Source organism: Dermacentor andersoni, chromosome 10 (genome assembly GCF_023375885.2).
Source record: "Dermacentor andersoni chromosome 10, qqDerAnde1_hic_scaffold, whole genome shotgun sequence".
Classification (NCBI taxonomy): domain Eukaryota; kingdom Metazoa; phylum Arthropoda; class Arachnida; order Ixodida; family Ixodidae; genus Dermacentor; species Dermacentor andersoni.
In genome coordinates this window covers 116,294,239-116,311,487 of record NC_092823.1, presented here as the reverse complement: position 1 = coordinate 116,311,487, position 17,249 = coordinate 116,294,239, and the positions used below count along the sequence as shown (strand labels likewise).

Sequence of the window (17,249 nt, the reverse complement as noted above, 5' to 3'; positions counted from 1 at the left end):
GGAGAAAAAACAAAAACAAATATACTGTTGTTCACTATGCAATATTGATGTCAGAAATTTGTACAATGTTTTAGAATTCAGTGTAATAAAAGATCTTTACAAGCCGCAAAGCACATTGTAACATTTCTTTGCATTGTTTCACTTGAGTAAGAATCTTTTGTCTAACCTGCTTAACAGGTTGGTCTACAAAGTGAACCGTGAAACTTGCTTAGCATGACACGAAGTATGTGTTGCGTATATGCATGAAGGCCAGCTTTCTTTTCGCTTTCATTTGGCAGTCTAAGAGTGTGCCCGGGTCTGTATTCAAAATTGTGCCACTCGAAACTTCTTCATTTCGTCCACATGACTCTATCACTTGCATGTGCACAAAGGAAGCATAACCATTGCCCTTGTGTGCCATCTCCTAAGTGGTCTTTGCATGCCCGAGATGCAAAATTGTGCAGCCTGGCTCAATGACAGTGGTAGAACGTGGTAGGCAGCAGTCCAAATGAGTAAAACGCTGCAGTGAAAACTTGCTGGCTGTGGTCTCTAATCCAGACTACCCTCTTCCCAAATGGCTATCTCGAGGAGCACAAGTCCTTATAACCAAGGTAAGAGGAAGGTATGCCATGACAGACATCGCCTTTGGCGGTGGCGACAGTAACACAATGACCCCAACCACCTGCAATCACTTCCGCGTGTAAGCTACCATGCATGCTCAAAGGAGGTAGCTCCAATTGTTCGCCAATTCGTCTGTGAATGCAAATGACATTCGGGTATACATACCGGAATTAGGAAGCGATTAAGGACTGGGTCCGACCACGGGCTAACATCAAAGAGCGAAGCTTACATAGTGAGCCATATCAGGGTGGTCATACCATGTAGACTCTTGTAAGGACCACTTTTTTTTCACAATTTTGACGAGATGCGGCCCTTACACGGGACCAAACGTTTTGGTCAAAATGGTGCCGGCTCAGCCGGCAACTACCGAACGTGCCATTGCATCAACGGTCAGCGCGCAGCTCGCTATCTAGTAGGGACACGTGGAAGTGCGCTGTAAGCGAAAATTCGCCTATGCGTGCGCGCGCGGCATCGGATCATCCAACGCGATCGCTTCCCCGACGGACATTTCTTTTTTCTTCAAATTTTTGGCTGCCAGGTTGGGGTTGCGGCCCTTACATGGGTGCTGCCCTCATACGAGTGTATACGGTAGCTTTCTTTCCCTTACTCAATTCCCCACATAGGCCTTGTGCCATTATTTAAATGTATATTTCTCATCAGTTATTTTGGTCACACACTGGAATCTGCGAAGAGCTGTTCAGGGAGGGCTCTACAGAAATAATTTCTTTTTTTCAAAATAGCGTAGTGTCACTGAGACCCAAATGAAATGTTGCCAGACCATCGTGAGAGGAGGCCATGGCTACCCTTACCGCATCAGAGGTTCTCTCCCACATTACCTTGAGCTGCCTTGTATCGTAGCCGAGTTCCCGCGTCGTTATTGCGTCACAAACTTTTCTTTCTGCGCGTTTTAGTCACTCGCGCGCTTTAAGCAAGTTAAACCTGGTAGTGAAGTTTCCATAGAAGCTCACGTTCAAAACAACGATTCATCGGTGGTTCATGGGGCTTAGCGCCATGTGTGTGAGGAGAGAACACTTCCGGCGGAATAAAAAAAAAATGGTGTGACGCCAAGTCCGTTAAAAACAAGTGACGTCATTTTGTTCTCAAAGGCGCGAAAGTTGTTTTGGTGGCCTGCCATTACAGTTGTATATTGAAATCGCCCGCCATTCGACTTGAGCATCCCGAGCTTTCAGTGCTGAAAGTGATGCAGTAAAACGTCAGCCGTACGGGTGTCGAAATGGTAACCCTGCGCAGAACATAATTTCTTTGGAGGCTTACGAAAGCTTTGGGTGTAGAGTGCTCGTCCCATCGTCGGACGCCAAGTCTGTCGGCCAGCGCAGTCGCACGAAAACAGCTAATTGTCTGGCGGTCGTAACTCACCACTTTTGACTGAACAGGTTAAGAAACGATGAAACTACCCACGGCACGAAATTCAGACTAACGGCGACAAGCAAAACAACACATGTGAGGGCGGCGTATTGTAACATGTGAACTTTCCGAATGCGCCTTTCTGCATACTTCAAGAGATGCATTGCAAGTGATTGCGGCGTCAACGCCCCCTCTTAACTTGGGCGCTGAAAAAGAGGTAGTTATTGGTAATGGTAAGGTCAAGTAGAGCTGTGTTTTCTCGTACAGTCAAAAGTTATCTCGCATGAAGCAATCGACCTTCCACTGTAGACGTCATATTTCCCGTTTATACTTGTTCCAATAAACACATTGCATTAATATCAATTTGTGTGCCTCTTTTTTATCTTTCCCGGCTACTTGCTATTCCGTATTGACCACTGATTAAGGCTAGGTGCCACCAGTGCGGGAGTAAGTTGTACTTTCAATAATTAATTCCAAAAACAAGCCAGGACTACAATTGCCTTCCGGCTTCCATCGTCTCCGAGACTAATTGCAAGATGTTTCAAGTCGACTGTCTTCGAACATGTGTTGTTTATTATAGTGGCTCATTTGTTGCCGCCACTCTTCTCTGTAGCGCCTGTGCGGGCCGGAGAGAAAACAAGCGAAAGAACGTCATTGAGGCTCAAAAGTCGTTGACGTGGTAAATACGTTTATATACATACAAAATAAACGGACATTGCAATTTTCTTGGGCAGGCTACAACAGCACATTTGAACGCAGGAACACATGAACACTCGATCGGCATATTGGCACTGCGGGAAAATCGTGACATGTCACGGCACAGCCGGTACTTACAACTGAAAGATGCAATGCTGGTGACGTCACGATGAGAATCGTGACGCCTTCTTTCACGCCGAAGGTGCGTACATCGCGATGCAACCACGAAGTTATCTGTTTTTTTTTTTCTGCCACCGTTACGTCAGCATGAAATTGTGATGTCATCCTTCACGCCCCCACACATCAAGATGGGAACTATGATATGATCTTTCACGTCACCGCCATCGCGCATTAAGGTTATTTCGTTGCTAAAACTTGCAGCATGCACACCGTCTGGATTGCCCAAACTTGGGAAAAAAATGCTCTTGGCAGCGAGCTCATTGCCTGGTAAATATTATCTTTCAATATCCACTTTTCCTACGTCATTTGACGCGTCGTTTCTTCTGAAACGCTCCAAAGGGATTAGATAAGTGCTGAAAAGGGGCGAAATACCGTGCATTACAGGTTCTAAGCATCCGAATTTTCCTAAAGAAATAGAAAGTGAGTCGGGCAATAAACTAAGCACACCGTTGTCAGTCTACAGTACACCCAAAAGCATTCGCTCCCTTTGGGAGTTATCTTGTCCCGTAACAGTGTGGCCGGCAATCATGCGTGACGCAATTCCTTCATCTAATGCTTTGCGTGACGCAATTCCTTCATCTAACGCTTTGCGCGCGCAAGTTGTTTATCAAAAACAATATATGTCGCGCTGATATGCGCACGCCTTTCAGGACCCGGAAGTACCTGGAAGCGCCGTGATGAAAGCACCAGCGTTATAGAAACGAAGCGCACGTAAGATAAATACGATTACGTTTGAGGGACAAGATAAACCGCAAAATGTAGAAATTGTCTTAGAGCTTACAGTCACCACAACAGAAACATTCTGTGGGTCTCTTGTGCATTCTTCTGGACACGTTGGAGCAAATCTGAGGTGACCTTATGATTCCATTGTGATATTGTAGCTATTACGTGCCCGATTTATGACCCCCACTGCGCGCGTATACACCGACTGCGGGGATATGCACGCAGGTGTCAAGCTGACGTTGTTGCACAATGTTTGATTTTTTTGTTCTAAGCATTTGGCTATAGCGATCCCAGACCTCAAACGACATTTCGAATGGGTTGAAGAGCCCATGACAAGCACTACAGCTGTCGGTGTAAAATCCTCGCCGGTGTCTTAAACTTGCTTTCCGACTCCTATTTCAGTTGCTTACCAGGTTATTCGATTGACTTGCCGCATTGTGTACGTATAAGGGACAAAATGTTGCGGTACACGGTGTAAACACCCGTTTTCGAAAAAAAGTGTGCGAAGGGAAATATATTTTATGTTAACATTCAGGACGTGAACGCGGATCTGATGTGACTCTTCCACATTTATAATAATCGGGTTTGTGAAATACGGTGATTAGAATCGAATAAATGCGGTAAGACAACGTTTAGAAGCGCTAGGAACCGCGCTTATGCGGTTATAATGTCGAAGGTGGTTGCAGCAGCGTTTTTACACAAGCGAACGCAGCAACAGGAATGCAAAGGGATTAGCAAACGTCCCTGCTAACATATGTGAAGGTGCGCGGTAGCAGAACAATAACAGCTTACGCTGACTTGGCAGCATAATATATGGCACTTTCACACGAAACCGCACTCTAAGCCATGCCCGTCGTTGATATGTACAGTTGCAAAGTTTGCTTCGTAAATAAAAGAGTATTCTACAAAACTTGAAAGTCTACATGTCAGACTCGAGTGAATCGAGCCGATGGGAGCTCTGAATCTTCAACACGTAAAGAAGGAGGCAAAGGAACACGCAAACCCAGATGCATTTGTCTTACGTCATGGTCTTTGTCAAATGTACCAATTACAGTCTTGAATTGTTTCGAAAGAAAAAGAGAGATGTTTGCTCATATTTCGTCACCGTATCAGCAAGCAATAAAATCGAAATCACAACTTGCACCGGACGAATAGAAAACGAATAGACAGAGGAAAACAACCAACAAGCAGACACACACTAGGATATATTTTAATAGAAAAATCGGGAACTACCGTATACGCAACAAAGGAGATCGACAAACCTCCAAGTTTGATTATCGTACCAGCATATGTTTTATTTCGTTGGCGATACGTCATGCAACCGACAGTAGCTTGCGCAATACTCTGGATGGTTACGAAGGAATCGAGTTGCGCGAAATGCTAATTAACTCCGGTGTTATATAGTGATTTGCACCGACCGGCTGTCGGCACGGGAGCTATTTGTGTTCTTCTAACGCAGATTAACTTGCCTCTGCTGGCGCCTTGAGCTTGTGTAGGTGGGTGACGTACTCCTTTGCAAAATACTTGCATTGGATTGCTGGCAAGCTTCAGGTGAGAAGGTCTGATTGTCCCACAACTAACTTCATTTCGAGAGTTATCGTACACTGCTCAGGAGTATCTTCACTCTGCTTTTGCCCGAACAGTGTGAACGCACTTCATTAGTCGGGGGATACACTCCTAAAACAGTTGCACCCTTTGGAGTGTATATTTGTCCTGCAAGAATAATCGTCATCTGCCTTGCTTGCGCTTCCTTTCTTGAAAACGCTGCTCTCGCTACTTTCCTGTCGAGAATGCTATGTCACGCTGATAACGCGCATGCCGTTCGTGATGTGGAAGTACTTGGGTCGCAGCGTTAAAGAAAGGAAATGCGGGCAATAAAGATGACGATTATTGTTGTGGGACAAGATGCGCCCCAAAGGGTGCAAACTTTTTCAAGAGTGTACGAGAACTCAAGAAAAGGGAGTTAAACATGCACTTTAAAAAATGTTTCCACCCTTTGGGGCTTATCTTGTCCCACAACAATATTCGTCATGTGCCTTGCCTGCATTTTTTTCTTCTTGTAAGCTGTGCTTCCAAGAACGCTGATGCCTCGGTGAAAAGTACGTCTCATCCGACAACGCCTCCTTCTCTGCCCCCTAGGCCTGGCGCAATTCAATCTAAATCTGACAAGGTCATGGCGGAGAAACATACAACGTCGTCCGCACTACTAAAGCAACAGCCAAAGCCAGAACAACAGCGGAAGTCACAACCGAAGCCGCAGCCGATGCCACAGCCGATGCCACAGTCGGTGGCACAGCCGATGCCACAGCCGGAGCCGGAGCCACGTCAAGTGATACAGCTGCGCACGGCTGTAGAGTGCACAGCGCGGGTTCCTGATAAATTGCCCGAAGAAGACCGGCAAGTGGTTATGATGCTCCGGCCTCTGGTGAATACTCTTCGAATACTCATGAATAACCTGCACACTCCGTCAGCGCGAAATGCAATGCAAGTGCCGGATGCTCTCAATTCAATACTTGCAACTCTTGAGTAAGCATCATGGCTCACCCGCATCACTCTATTCGCACTGAAGTAAAAAAGGCTAGGGTTTAGCTTAACAATATACTGTGCCACGCACTGCAACGTACTGCTGACGCCCACCGGCTCCTTGGTCTTCCCTGGTGACTTCAACGTGCATCACCAGCTATGGGAAATCACCAAGATTAGCTTCAGACAGCAGAATGACGGCAGCCTAACGTATCGGTGGAGCACTTGCTTGGGCTTGAATGATTTCCAGGCGCTTTGCTGCGTGCGCACACAGTGTGGCCTCTATCCCGCTTTCCTCTTTCTGTACCCCCTTTCCCCAGTGTAGGGTAGCAAACCGGACGCTCGTCTGGTGGACCTCCCTGCCTTTCCTCTCTTTGCTATCTCTCTCTCTCTCTTTCTCTGCGCTCAGTACTTTCCTGTCAAGAATGCAATGCCACGTTGATAACGCGCATGCCGTTAGTAACCTGGAAGTACCGGGTGCCCTGCGCGCAGCATTAAAGAACGGAAAGGCACGCAAGATAATGATGATTATTGTTGCAGGACAAGATAAGCACCAAAGACTGAAAACTTTTCTTAGAGTGTGGGAGTTAAAGTGAGCTAAATGTTTACCTTACAAGAACAGTGGAGTGCTGGCAACTCCTTCATGTGTGAGTCTCGTAACTGACTCCATTTTGAGAGAATTATCTACATGCCAAAGGAGTTCACATACCCTGGCTTTGCCCAATCAATGTGAATGCACTACGTCAGGGGGGGGGGGGGGGGGGCTACGAGAACTGTAAAAAAGGGAGTTAAATATCAGACAACCGATCGCTCTCGCATGAAGGAGTCATCGGCACTCCCTTTGGCCTTTGAGTACATATCCCGAGAGGAACGTGATAAAGCTGACAAACGGTGTAAATGTACTCCCAACGTTGATGTGGCCCAGTGTTCAGCCGACTACTATCTGGCCCAGACTTGCTAACAAATAAAGGAGCAGCGATCACTGTTTGTTAACTCTGAATTAAGTATTCGGTGCTCGTACTCCGGTGTTGAGGATGAATCCCGTAAGGATTCCGAAACGACGTATATTTCTTCCCGCACTAACTGGTAAATTATCATCTGTGTTAACAGTATCGATTGTGCGATATGTTATAAAACATGTAATCACATGTACACGATGTACCCAGTGTTAGCATACCCGTTGCAAGATAGTCTCATGGAATTTACTGTGCATTGCGGTCTTTAAGGCCCGCACGCTGCATTTGCAAGTGTCCCCATGATCTTCGTCACACGATATGGCAACATGAAAGTCAAGAAGGTCTTGGCGAGTCCTGAATGTCTCACTGTACACTTGGAATACACTGATATGTAAAAGCATCACTCTCAAAGTATCCTGGGGACTGAAACTGTGCCGTTTGGGTCTGGAAGCGCAAAGTATTGGCTGCAGATTGTTTCTCGTGCATTATCACCACGTTGTTGATTTGATTTTGGCAATTTGTCAATGGAGGGGCTCTATCTGTAAGATTGTGAGCTTTCACGTGTCATTGCCAATAGATGGGCAAACTTCGATGATCCTTAGCTGTAGTGAACATTTCAGACCCGGTGGGCCACGTCCAGGACTTGGCGAAATGCACTTGTAAAAACACAGATACGCTCGGTTCATCACTCCTTTGTAGAGTAGCGTGTACGCCAATGTTTTTGCACCCGCAAACATCTCTGCTTTTAAATAAAAATCCCTTTCCTCTATCTCTTTCTTGAAAGCTCGCAAACCGACCCGGAAGCGAAGTGCTTCTTTTCTTCCACTGCAATGGCATGCGCTTGCGTTCCCTTTATGACGTCATCAATCAAATCTGTTATGCGTAGACTACTGCTACGGTCGCAAGTGAACACATCGATAGGAAACATGTGAAACAGAAACGTGTGGCACAAGACCAGAATAACTCCGAAATTAGTATGACATGAAAATATAGCCCGGACATTATGTAACGTTCACGCACGCTCACATGGACATGACGTAAACGGTACCCCGTGCTCCAATATTGAGGGTAATGCGAGTACATAGGGCGAAAAAAATTGCCTTACCCAGCTCCCAACGAGTGGTTTTAAAACTTATGACAAGAAGGTACTCTGTGAGTGACGACTTCCTGTTTCAAATCATTTCGTGGGATCGAGGCTGGTTGTTAATTTTCGTGCTACGTTTAAAGTACACGTAAAAAGGGCCATGTATCGCTTTGAACTTTTGAATATTCTGCGAGTGGCCCAATACTGGCGATAAGGGAATCTACGAAAATAAGATAAAATAATAACATAGACATAGCATAGAAGTAGGGCCGAAGACAAATGTGCGTCTCACACTTTTGCGAACCACGGGCGGCATTCAAGTGCTTGCCTGTGTTCTTTTCGCACTGTTATGAGCGCAAAGATTGTGTGCATACACGAAGTCGCAATCTTGCCTCGCGTTGATGGCGGCTGTTCTTGTCAAACCGGAAGTCGTCGTCTGGTGTTTGGCTTCTTCCTTCCGTCGCAGTTCCTCGTCTGTGATGGCCGAGGTTGAGACACAGGCAGTTTCTTTCTTTTCAGGGGAAAGCCCCTGTACCGAAGGCTGCTACTGACAAGAGAGCTTGCCAATAGGCTTAAACGGAGGCTGGCATTCAAACCTTGCCGTTCACGCGATCGTATCCGGAATGGCCGTGTATCTCACTGAAGGCGGGTCCCTGAGCAAGAGCGCCTCTTTAGGGAAATGCACGCAGTGTCGGATGCACCAGACGACGCCGACGATGGTGAATATGGTGATTGACGTACCGAAGAAAATGATCGATCCGAAGATGCCCGAATTCCGCTGGTGCCACTTGGACTGGTCGGAATCAACCACGGAGTAGGTGGCATCTGCACCAGCAATCGCCTTGGTCGTAAGGGAGCCAGCGGTTGTCATCGTCGTGGAAGGCGACGTGGTGTCGGACATCAAGGTCACCGCCGTTGGCTTCACAGACGTTGTCGTCGTGACGTCGAGTGTTACGGCGGCTGGTGACGTCACTACAACGGGCGGCGTCGCTGCGTCTGTCCTTCCGCTCGAAGTGGTGTAGGGAGGCGTCACGGACGAGATTTCAGTTGACGTCTCCACTTGAGAAGCAGCGGACGTCGTGTTGGCTTGGGAGGCAGCGGGCGTTGTGGTAGCTTGGCCGCCAGCGAGTTCGGTACGCGTCAGGCAGTACGTGTAGGGCATTGAGTCGCACGCTGAGTCGGCAAACACGAGGCACGGTGCGTCGTCGCTCTTTCGAGACCAGGCGAGCACGGGCCGGCCGTGTGCCGGCGAGACGTGTTCTTTCTTCAGCGTGGTCCAGGACTGCGCCGTAACGTTGAACCTCCACAGCTCACAGTCGGCTCCGAGCTCCCTCCACAGCCAGAGGTCTTCGCCTCCAGTCCAGGAATAGGATTTGGCTAGAGAGTCCGGGTAATCAGGGTTGCCTTGGCTCCACTGGGAGGCGACTTTCCAGTTCTTGTAGACGGTCAGTCCTGAGGCCTTCCAGAGGATGGTGGTACTGTTCAGGAGGGCAGTGCCGTTGTGGTACTTGTCCGTGATGACGTACACTTGGTCCCGGTGGTACCAGGTGTGTGTGTGCGACTTCCTGGCGGGCAGCACCGGAAGCCTCGTGGACTCGGTGACGTTGATGTGTCCGTCACCGAGGAACCTGGTGAGGGAGCCGGTCTTGAGGTTGAGCATTTGGATTTCGTCTGGAGTGCACCAGATGGCGGCCGGTGCCTGCGTCGGAAATGAGGGGTCATCAAATAGAGAAATGATTACGAGTGGTATGCAAGCAGTGCTACCTATGTGATGACTCGGCTGGCGTGCATTAGTTGAAACGCCTGAAGCAGTGCCAACTCGAAGCACCATTGGCAGGCCTTGCAGGCACACTAACCATCGCTAAAGCGAACATATTCTCGCGTTTGGTGCATGGCTGTCGTCATCTGGTTCACGTGTTTATAGGAGCACGCAGTGCCCACGACCCTGTTTCTGCGGACACAATGGTATGAACATGTATAGACCATTGCCGGCGTACCACGTGCTAGACCTCCCATATTGCTGTGCTATTTTTTATATTTAATTTGTTTCTCAGGTGCACTTCATTCTCCTTCTGCAGTTAAGTTTAGCATAATCTTACGACACTAGTTTCAACATGATCTTAAACGCAGTACACTTTACAGAAAATTGGAATACCATCGAAGCCTGTGGCAGAACTAGCGTTGCTAACGCCATCTTGCGACTTTTTCTTCAACCGCAAGGCTTATAACAAGTGTTTTTCCACTGCATAATTATTTTCGTTGAGGACGAAGAGAAGACAATCTACTATCTTGTATGATTGTTGCTGCCGACGCGTTGGCGCCCGCAGATGTGTAGAAAATGAGTGCTACAATTATAGGTTCGTGTGTTTTAGTTGATGTCAAGCTCCAGAAGGAGGGATCACCTGCGATGGTGCACGTCTCTCTCTTTCTCTCTCTTCTGTTCTGGCAGTTGGTAAACTGTAATACGTTTACATACCAGGCTCGAACTGTGTTATTGTGTTAGACGTTCTTGTATCGTCATGCCGTTTAGATAGTTAAGCCTTGGCGCTGTTGACTCAAGACTGGTAACGTGTACCCTGAAATATTTACCAGCACCATCCACCAGAACTAGTACGATGTACTGTGAGGGTCTATTTTGGCGCAGTGTTTATCGTGTTGCCATGCCTTTATCTGCGCTACCCGTTGCTCATATGCAAATATGCCCGAATTGCATATTCGACGGAGGCTGTCGGTATGCTGATTTTATGAGCGGAGAAAATTTAGATTTCGTACTGGAATAGCCGCGCTTTGTTTTGCTACCAAACCTGTCGCAACTGACATTTCCCTGGCCGACTGTTCGGCCTCGAGAACAGTTTCGAACACCTGAACACATTAGTGTCGGCCGTAAACGCGTAGATGCTGGCGCCGATCGGACACCGACAGCGCGATGAGCTGTAGCCACCCACTGGCACGTCGCCGCCTTGCAAAGGGACACCATGTTGCAGCATGAGAGGTCGCTGATCGCTACATTTGCAGCCCATAACGTAACAAAGGTGATTAGTGGTGCTCGCGACAAGAAAGCTCGAGACCGACACTGACCGCGAAGATCGCGTCAACGCGAAAAACGTTGTAACGCAAGCAGACGACACTTTCTGACTGCCGGAAGTGTTTGACTGTAGTGACAAAGTGTCGTTGTGTATTCTGTTCATGTCACTTTCCTTTTGGAAATAAATTAACCAACCTTCCAACCATGACAAACGACAACTGTTCACCATAAGGCTGGAAAAATTATCGACGACGCAACGTGAGTAGCCAATCGGATAGCTCCCCCAACTGACGTCAATTGGGCTAGCTAACTACGTCGATTGTGAAGGGGCGGCTGAAAACTCAGGGGAGCGGCGCCGCTGCGATTGGCAGCGATGCGTATTTTTTGAAACCTCGTAATAAATTACACGCCTTACATGGAGCGCTCAAATGCGTCACTTAATGATCAGGAAGGCCTAACCTAATGACTCAGCACGTTTGTACAAAATCGTCAAAAAAAATTTCAAGGTCCCTTTAAGCAGCGGCTGATGAGCAAGATCGCGTACGTAATCGTCACCGTAACAAGATAGACCTCGACTTGCTGTCGTAAGTCTTTTCAGTCACAGTTTTATGCGGAAAGCTTTCAGGTGGACTTATTCTTTTTTATCAACGCAGATCACAACCTAAGGAACTCCACTTTGGTATCACGGTGCTTCACTGCACACAGCCACTACTTCCTTCCTATTTTCTTCTTTCTTTTCCTTCTTTCCCTCACCCCCAGTATAGGGTAGCAAACCAGACGTTCGTCTGGTTAACCTCCGTGCCTTTCCTCTCCTTGCTCTCTCTCTCTCTATCTTTTTTTTATTTCGAATCGTGGTCTTAGCATCGCTATACTAATAACGTTCTAAAACTGGTACAGCGCAACATAGAAAGAAAGAAAGCGCCTCGACTTGTTTCTTCCTTTCTATGTTGCGCCGTACCAGTTTTAGAATGCAATACCAACTCGCCCAATCCTCAAGCCTAGTGATATACTAATAATGCTTACTGGCGTGCCACCACGCGCCTGACCCAACGTGACGTTCCTCCAGGCCGATGCGCGGTGAGTGTGCAAGAAAGCGTGTGCACCGTCGTACAGAACCACGTGACGGTCACTGGCGCACACCACCCGCCAGGCGTCACCGCTGAGCTTCTGGGGCAGCGGCGAGTCCCGCCAGACGGCGCCCCCTTTGCTGCCGCCGCCGCCACCTCTGCTGCTGACGGGCGGAGAGGGAGACAGCGTCCAGATCTTGGTGGCGCTGAGGGCGTAGAGGGAGCCGTCCTGGGACCGGTGACCCGAGAACGGGAGCAGGCGACATGACGTCGGGGACGGGGTGGGTTCTGGCATCCTGACCCTCTCTGCAAACGCAAGGGAAGAGGGGGAGGATAGAGCGGAGGAATGTTAACGAATGAGGTGTAACGGAGCCAAATACGCGGCCGTGACAACAAAGACAGCTTTACAGTTTCAACTTGCCCGTATTACCATGTATTACCATGTAGGGAATGCCGGGCTACCGCGGATATCTGGACGGCAGTTGCAACGCTAGTGGTGACATCTTGTGGCACCTTATGCAACTAGCTACAACGCGTTAGAAACGTCTTACCGCAGCACCGGCTTTTCTCGAGGTTTTGCCGCACTTCCAGACGCAACGGAACGCCTGACATGGCTGCATTCGACCCATTTCATACCAAGCGGTTAGCCGTTTCTAACCTGTCTTTTCCCATTCACGGGAAGTGAATCGTGTTGTAGACTCTTGCTACGCTATATCTCACGTTACCTCCAACGTTTGGGCATTATCTCGGCGGTATTCTTGAGGTTCTCTATATCGAGCGATGAAGGCCTAGCCCGCGATCGCACTCTATAGTGTTCTGTAGAATTCTAGTCAACTATAATGGCACATAACAGCTTGCGATGTCGCTGCAACTGAAGGGTGGCGCCATCTGCCAGCGCTACGGCAAGAAAAAAAAAGGCGAAACACGCGTCGCGCAGTGACAGATCGCTTCACTGTTCCGTTGCAGAGAAATCGCAATCTTTCGAGCTGACATTCACTTGCCATTGTTTTGGATCAGCGTTACTTCATGCATCATAGGCCAGCATACATGCTCCCCTCGTTCGTGCGTCAACGCCCTGGCGTGTTAAATTGGTTTTATAAATATTCTATGAATAATTTCACATCCTTCATGCGTGAGCTTCTCGTGGCAAAATTTTATGCTACAGTGACGAGTGCGACAACCCTACACGCCTTCGTTATGAACGACGGCTTCATCGACGGCAAAGAGTTCAAGCTCTAGGCTTCATTGCCAAAAAAAAAGTAATAGTAATAAGAGAAGGTGTACGGCCGATATTCCAATAGGACCTTCTAACGGATCAAGGAACGCTGAGAGCGTGATTGTGGCTCAAACTATGGAGAACAGCGACCATGCGTTATTGTGCATTTCAAGGCCATGTACTTGCAAACATGTTTGTGACTACTTTCGTTGTTCTTGTGAAACTCAGCGGCCTCAGCTTCTGCGGTAACTTACTTTGATTGAGAAATGAAGTAGCCCTAATATTTTTTCATTTCTTTTGTTACTTGGGTGCTCTCGTCGTTGGCTAAGCGTTACCCGATCATGCCGTTCGGTACGTTTTACATCAGCAGCTAAGTAAAATATCGTTGGTCACTGCAATAGTGCGTGTCTGTGTGTTTTCTCTGGCTAAACATTCTGCCTCAAGGTAGAACCACCAATTCTGCTAGTCAAGCCTACGTCTCCAATGCTAAAACCTGTCCCGATACCGGAACATCGGAGGCGCATTAGGCACGGGCAAGCTGGCGTCATATTTTAACGCCGACACCAGCTAGAGGACACAGAACTATTACTACAGTTAAACCGAGCATGTTCAAGTTGAACAAAATTTGTCACACTAAGAGAGAAAGCGGATTTCTACCGATTGTAGAACGGAGAATTTTCATTTAGGATGTTACTTTCTTTACAAAAATTGCTGAAAATCGGCAAGTAAAAAGAAAGCGCACATTTTATAAATCAGTAACTCTGCACCAAAACACGCAATCGCGTTGTGTTCTGCAAACTGCATATGCCAGAGCATCGAAAGTGGACAAATGCGATAGATGGGTTTGCAGCTTACGTGATATTTACGACGGTGTCAAAAAGCTCCTACTGACAAATCAATGATATACTATACTATGTATTTACTACATCCATTTTGTCTTCTTTGCATATTTTATTAGGGCCGTTCATACAACTGCGATACCGTTTTGTATTGCTGACTTACAAAGTTGTGAATTGCATGCTTCTATGTTTTATCAGTTTTGAGATATTTAGCAATACTTGTAAAATGAAGAATTATAGTTTAAATAAAATGTCCGCTCCCTAAATTTGGTAGATTCTTAATTTCTGTTTTAAGTAGAGTTCTGCGAAATGGAACTAAGATCTGAGATAATAATGTCTCGGTTCCTATATATTTAGGCCCGAACTCATGAGGTAATGCTTCCTCTTCAGAATAAAACTAAAAAAATAATTAGAAAAATGCGTATTCAATCATAATTGCAGTGGGTAATTATAGCGTGAATTGAAATGGCTACCGTTACTGCGAAGCTTTGACGAGTAAAAAAATTATCTTTTTGTCTTGAATCTGCAATCTTTAACAATTTAAGGCACTCGTTGTAGATGCACGCGATGCGTGACACACACTCATCCCCTTTGATGATATTCGATTTTTTTTAAGCAAGCGGAACGTGATCACAAGCTTTTCTACTAAACTTACTTTAGACGAAACTCTGGCGCCCTGATCGTTCGGCTGTGAGGGTGCTATATTATATAGCGATAAATTCAGCCGTATTGTCAAATTCGCCATCTTGGGAAGTCTGATTGCCCCAGCCGGCTGCTGCGGCCTCTCTGATTGGTTCAAAATTTAACGATATGGCGAAATTCGACGAGTGACGTGTAGTCCGCAAAATTTTGTAATCTTTGTGATTGTGGCTTCTGACGTGCTGATTGCGTTCGCTTATTACGCTTAAATAGCATTTTTTTTCAATTTCTGAGCCATCACACTTTTCTAAACTCTCGAAGGCGACATGTCTCTGCGCACACGAATTATCATCGCGAATTCTCGTTCTATTGATAAGGTGATATATTGCTGAAAAACAAAAGAAGTCAATTGGCAAAGTCGCAAAGTCGTTTGAAGCCAGGAGGGTGAAGTTTATGCAAATCCGTGCACTACTCATTGTTCCCACGCTGGCCAAACAGCTTCGCCTTGCAGCTGCCGCAGGCACCAGAGCCCGATTTCCCTAACTATCGCAGTAAACTCTATGGGCACAACCGCTCATTTGCAAAATCGTTCAGTAGAAAGCAGTGCACGGGTAGACAACTGGCCCGGTTTGATATGCTGCCTGCGTTTGGCACAAGGCACTCTGCCGAGGCAGTCGGGGTGTAAAGGGAGAGAACTTGCCGTGGAAAAAACGTTGAGGCGCATAAACCGGCTCCATCAGCCGCGCGTCCGGTCATCGCACAGCCGGTGGCAACGGCTTGCGCTGTGCCGGCTTTCCCCAGCGCTTCCCCAGCCGTTCTCCCTACATCCCTCTTTCTTCCACCAGTCGTTCCAGCGTCTCCGCCTTTTCCCTAACCTTCTCCGCGACTCTCCTCCTCACCCGCCGTTCTCCCCCATCCCTTTTCCTTTCCCCAGTCGTTTCAGCGTCTCCGCCCTCTTTCCCTATCCTTCTCCGCGACTCTTCTCTTCTTTTCCTTCCAGGCTCCCAACCCTCAATCTTTTCACCCTTTCTCGAGCCGAGAGCGAACGTGACGACAGGCGGGTTCAGCGACTATGACAGCTCCGCGGGTCTCGGACACCGGAAACACTCGCATTTAATGCGCAGGGGGTAGGAAAAAACGGTTTCTCGCAAGCTCGCCTGCGCTCTGGCACAGTAACGCGGGCTTGATTAAAGCGCGTCGTAGAAACTCTACCTCGCGCTTCTGCGCCCGTAAAAGGATGGCACCTAGCTACAGTATATGAATGCTGGGAAACGTTTACATCGTGATTTGACGCTATAGGATTGGTCCGGAAATGACAGCCCCGGTGCCATCGACATTGGTACGGTTAGAATACTCGCCGTAGATGGCTAAATAGGCAGCTAAGCGGACAGCGACCACCTTTGGTATCGTTCCAATTCTGGCGAAGCCAGCAAAAGAGACGGCTTCACGAAGACAGCATCGAAGTGAAGAAACATGCAGGCTGCTTTGCTGTCCAATGAAAGTGGTGGCTGAGCAGAAAGCTTGGAAACCTGACGGGAAAGTTGTTTACTCTTCGAAAAAAAAGAGAGAACGAAAAGAAAAAGATATTTACGCTTTCATATGCGCCTAAGTATTCAAACTATAGATTCGAATTGCATAATTACTTTTTGGCTGATTCAGTTAATGCTTTCTCTAAAATTAGTTGTAATCTTTCGAGACAAAACAATTATTGCAAGGTTCATAGAAGGGTAACATAAAATACCTGACTATTAAGTAGCGCTAATATTTGATACTAATGCTGCAACTGAAAGGCTCCACTCAAAGCTACCACATACACACAGACACAAAAGAAAGGGAACAGAAAAAAAAAAATCCAAGGGGACACACCAGAACCGCGAAACTCAAGTATGGTGTTGAGCAACGCCCTGCCCTGTTCTTGCAACACGACGAACGAAATTCCTCGTCGTGCGGCTTTCCTCTTTGCTGCACTGCAGACGGGTACTGCGGCAAAGCAACCTTAACGCTCATCATCCGCTCCACTCTATTCCCGCGGGATCTCGTTTCGCCACGTACACATGGTGTCTGGTGGTCTAGGCGTACGTGACGTCACTTCGGAGCACGTACTTATCTCACACATCCGGCGCTTACGACACGTATACCGCCCTGCTTCTTCTGAGGTGCCTTTTCTACCTAATTCTTGCAGTCTCACGGATGCCTTCTTCACTTTCGCGCGCTTTTGTAGGCTTTGCCGCCTTGTACGGTAGAGATACGAGTTCGTAGTGCATTTAATGTCCTTTATGTTGCCTGTTTTTCAATCACCAACGTTGTATATTGTTTGTTATGTTGCTGACGAGAGC

At 47.4% G+C, this 17,249-nt stretch overlaps 1 protein-coding gene across 1 annotated transcript in view; it reads right to left on the bottom strand.

The window, feature by feature from the left end:
* Window positions 1-4,756: 4,756 nt before the first annotated feature.
* The window catches only part of LOC126544796 (uncharacterized), a 67,156-nt gene continuing 54,663 nt past the window's right edge, over window positions 4,757-17,249 (bottom strand). The window contains exons 2-3 of the mRNA XM_050192271.3: window positions 12,176-12,525; window positions 4,757-9,826 (exon numbers count right to left, since the gene is read on the bottom strand). Coding sequence (XP_050048228.1) covers window positions 8,732-9,826; window positions 12,176-12,525 — 1,445 coding nt within the window. The 3' untranslated portion in view covers window positions 4,757-8,731. The remainder of the gene's footprint in view (window positions 9,827-12,175; window positions 12,526-17,249) is intronic.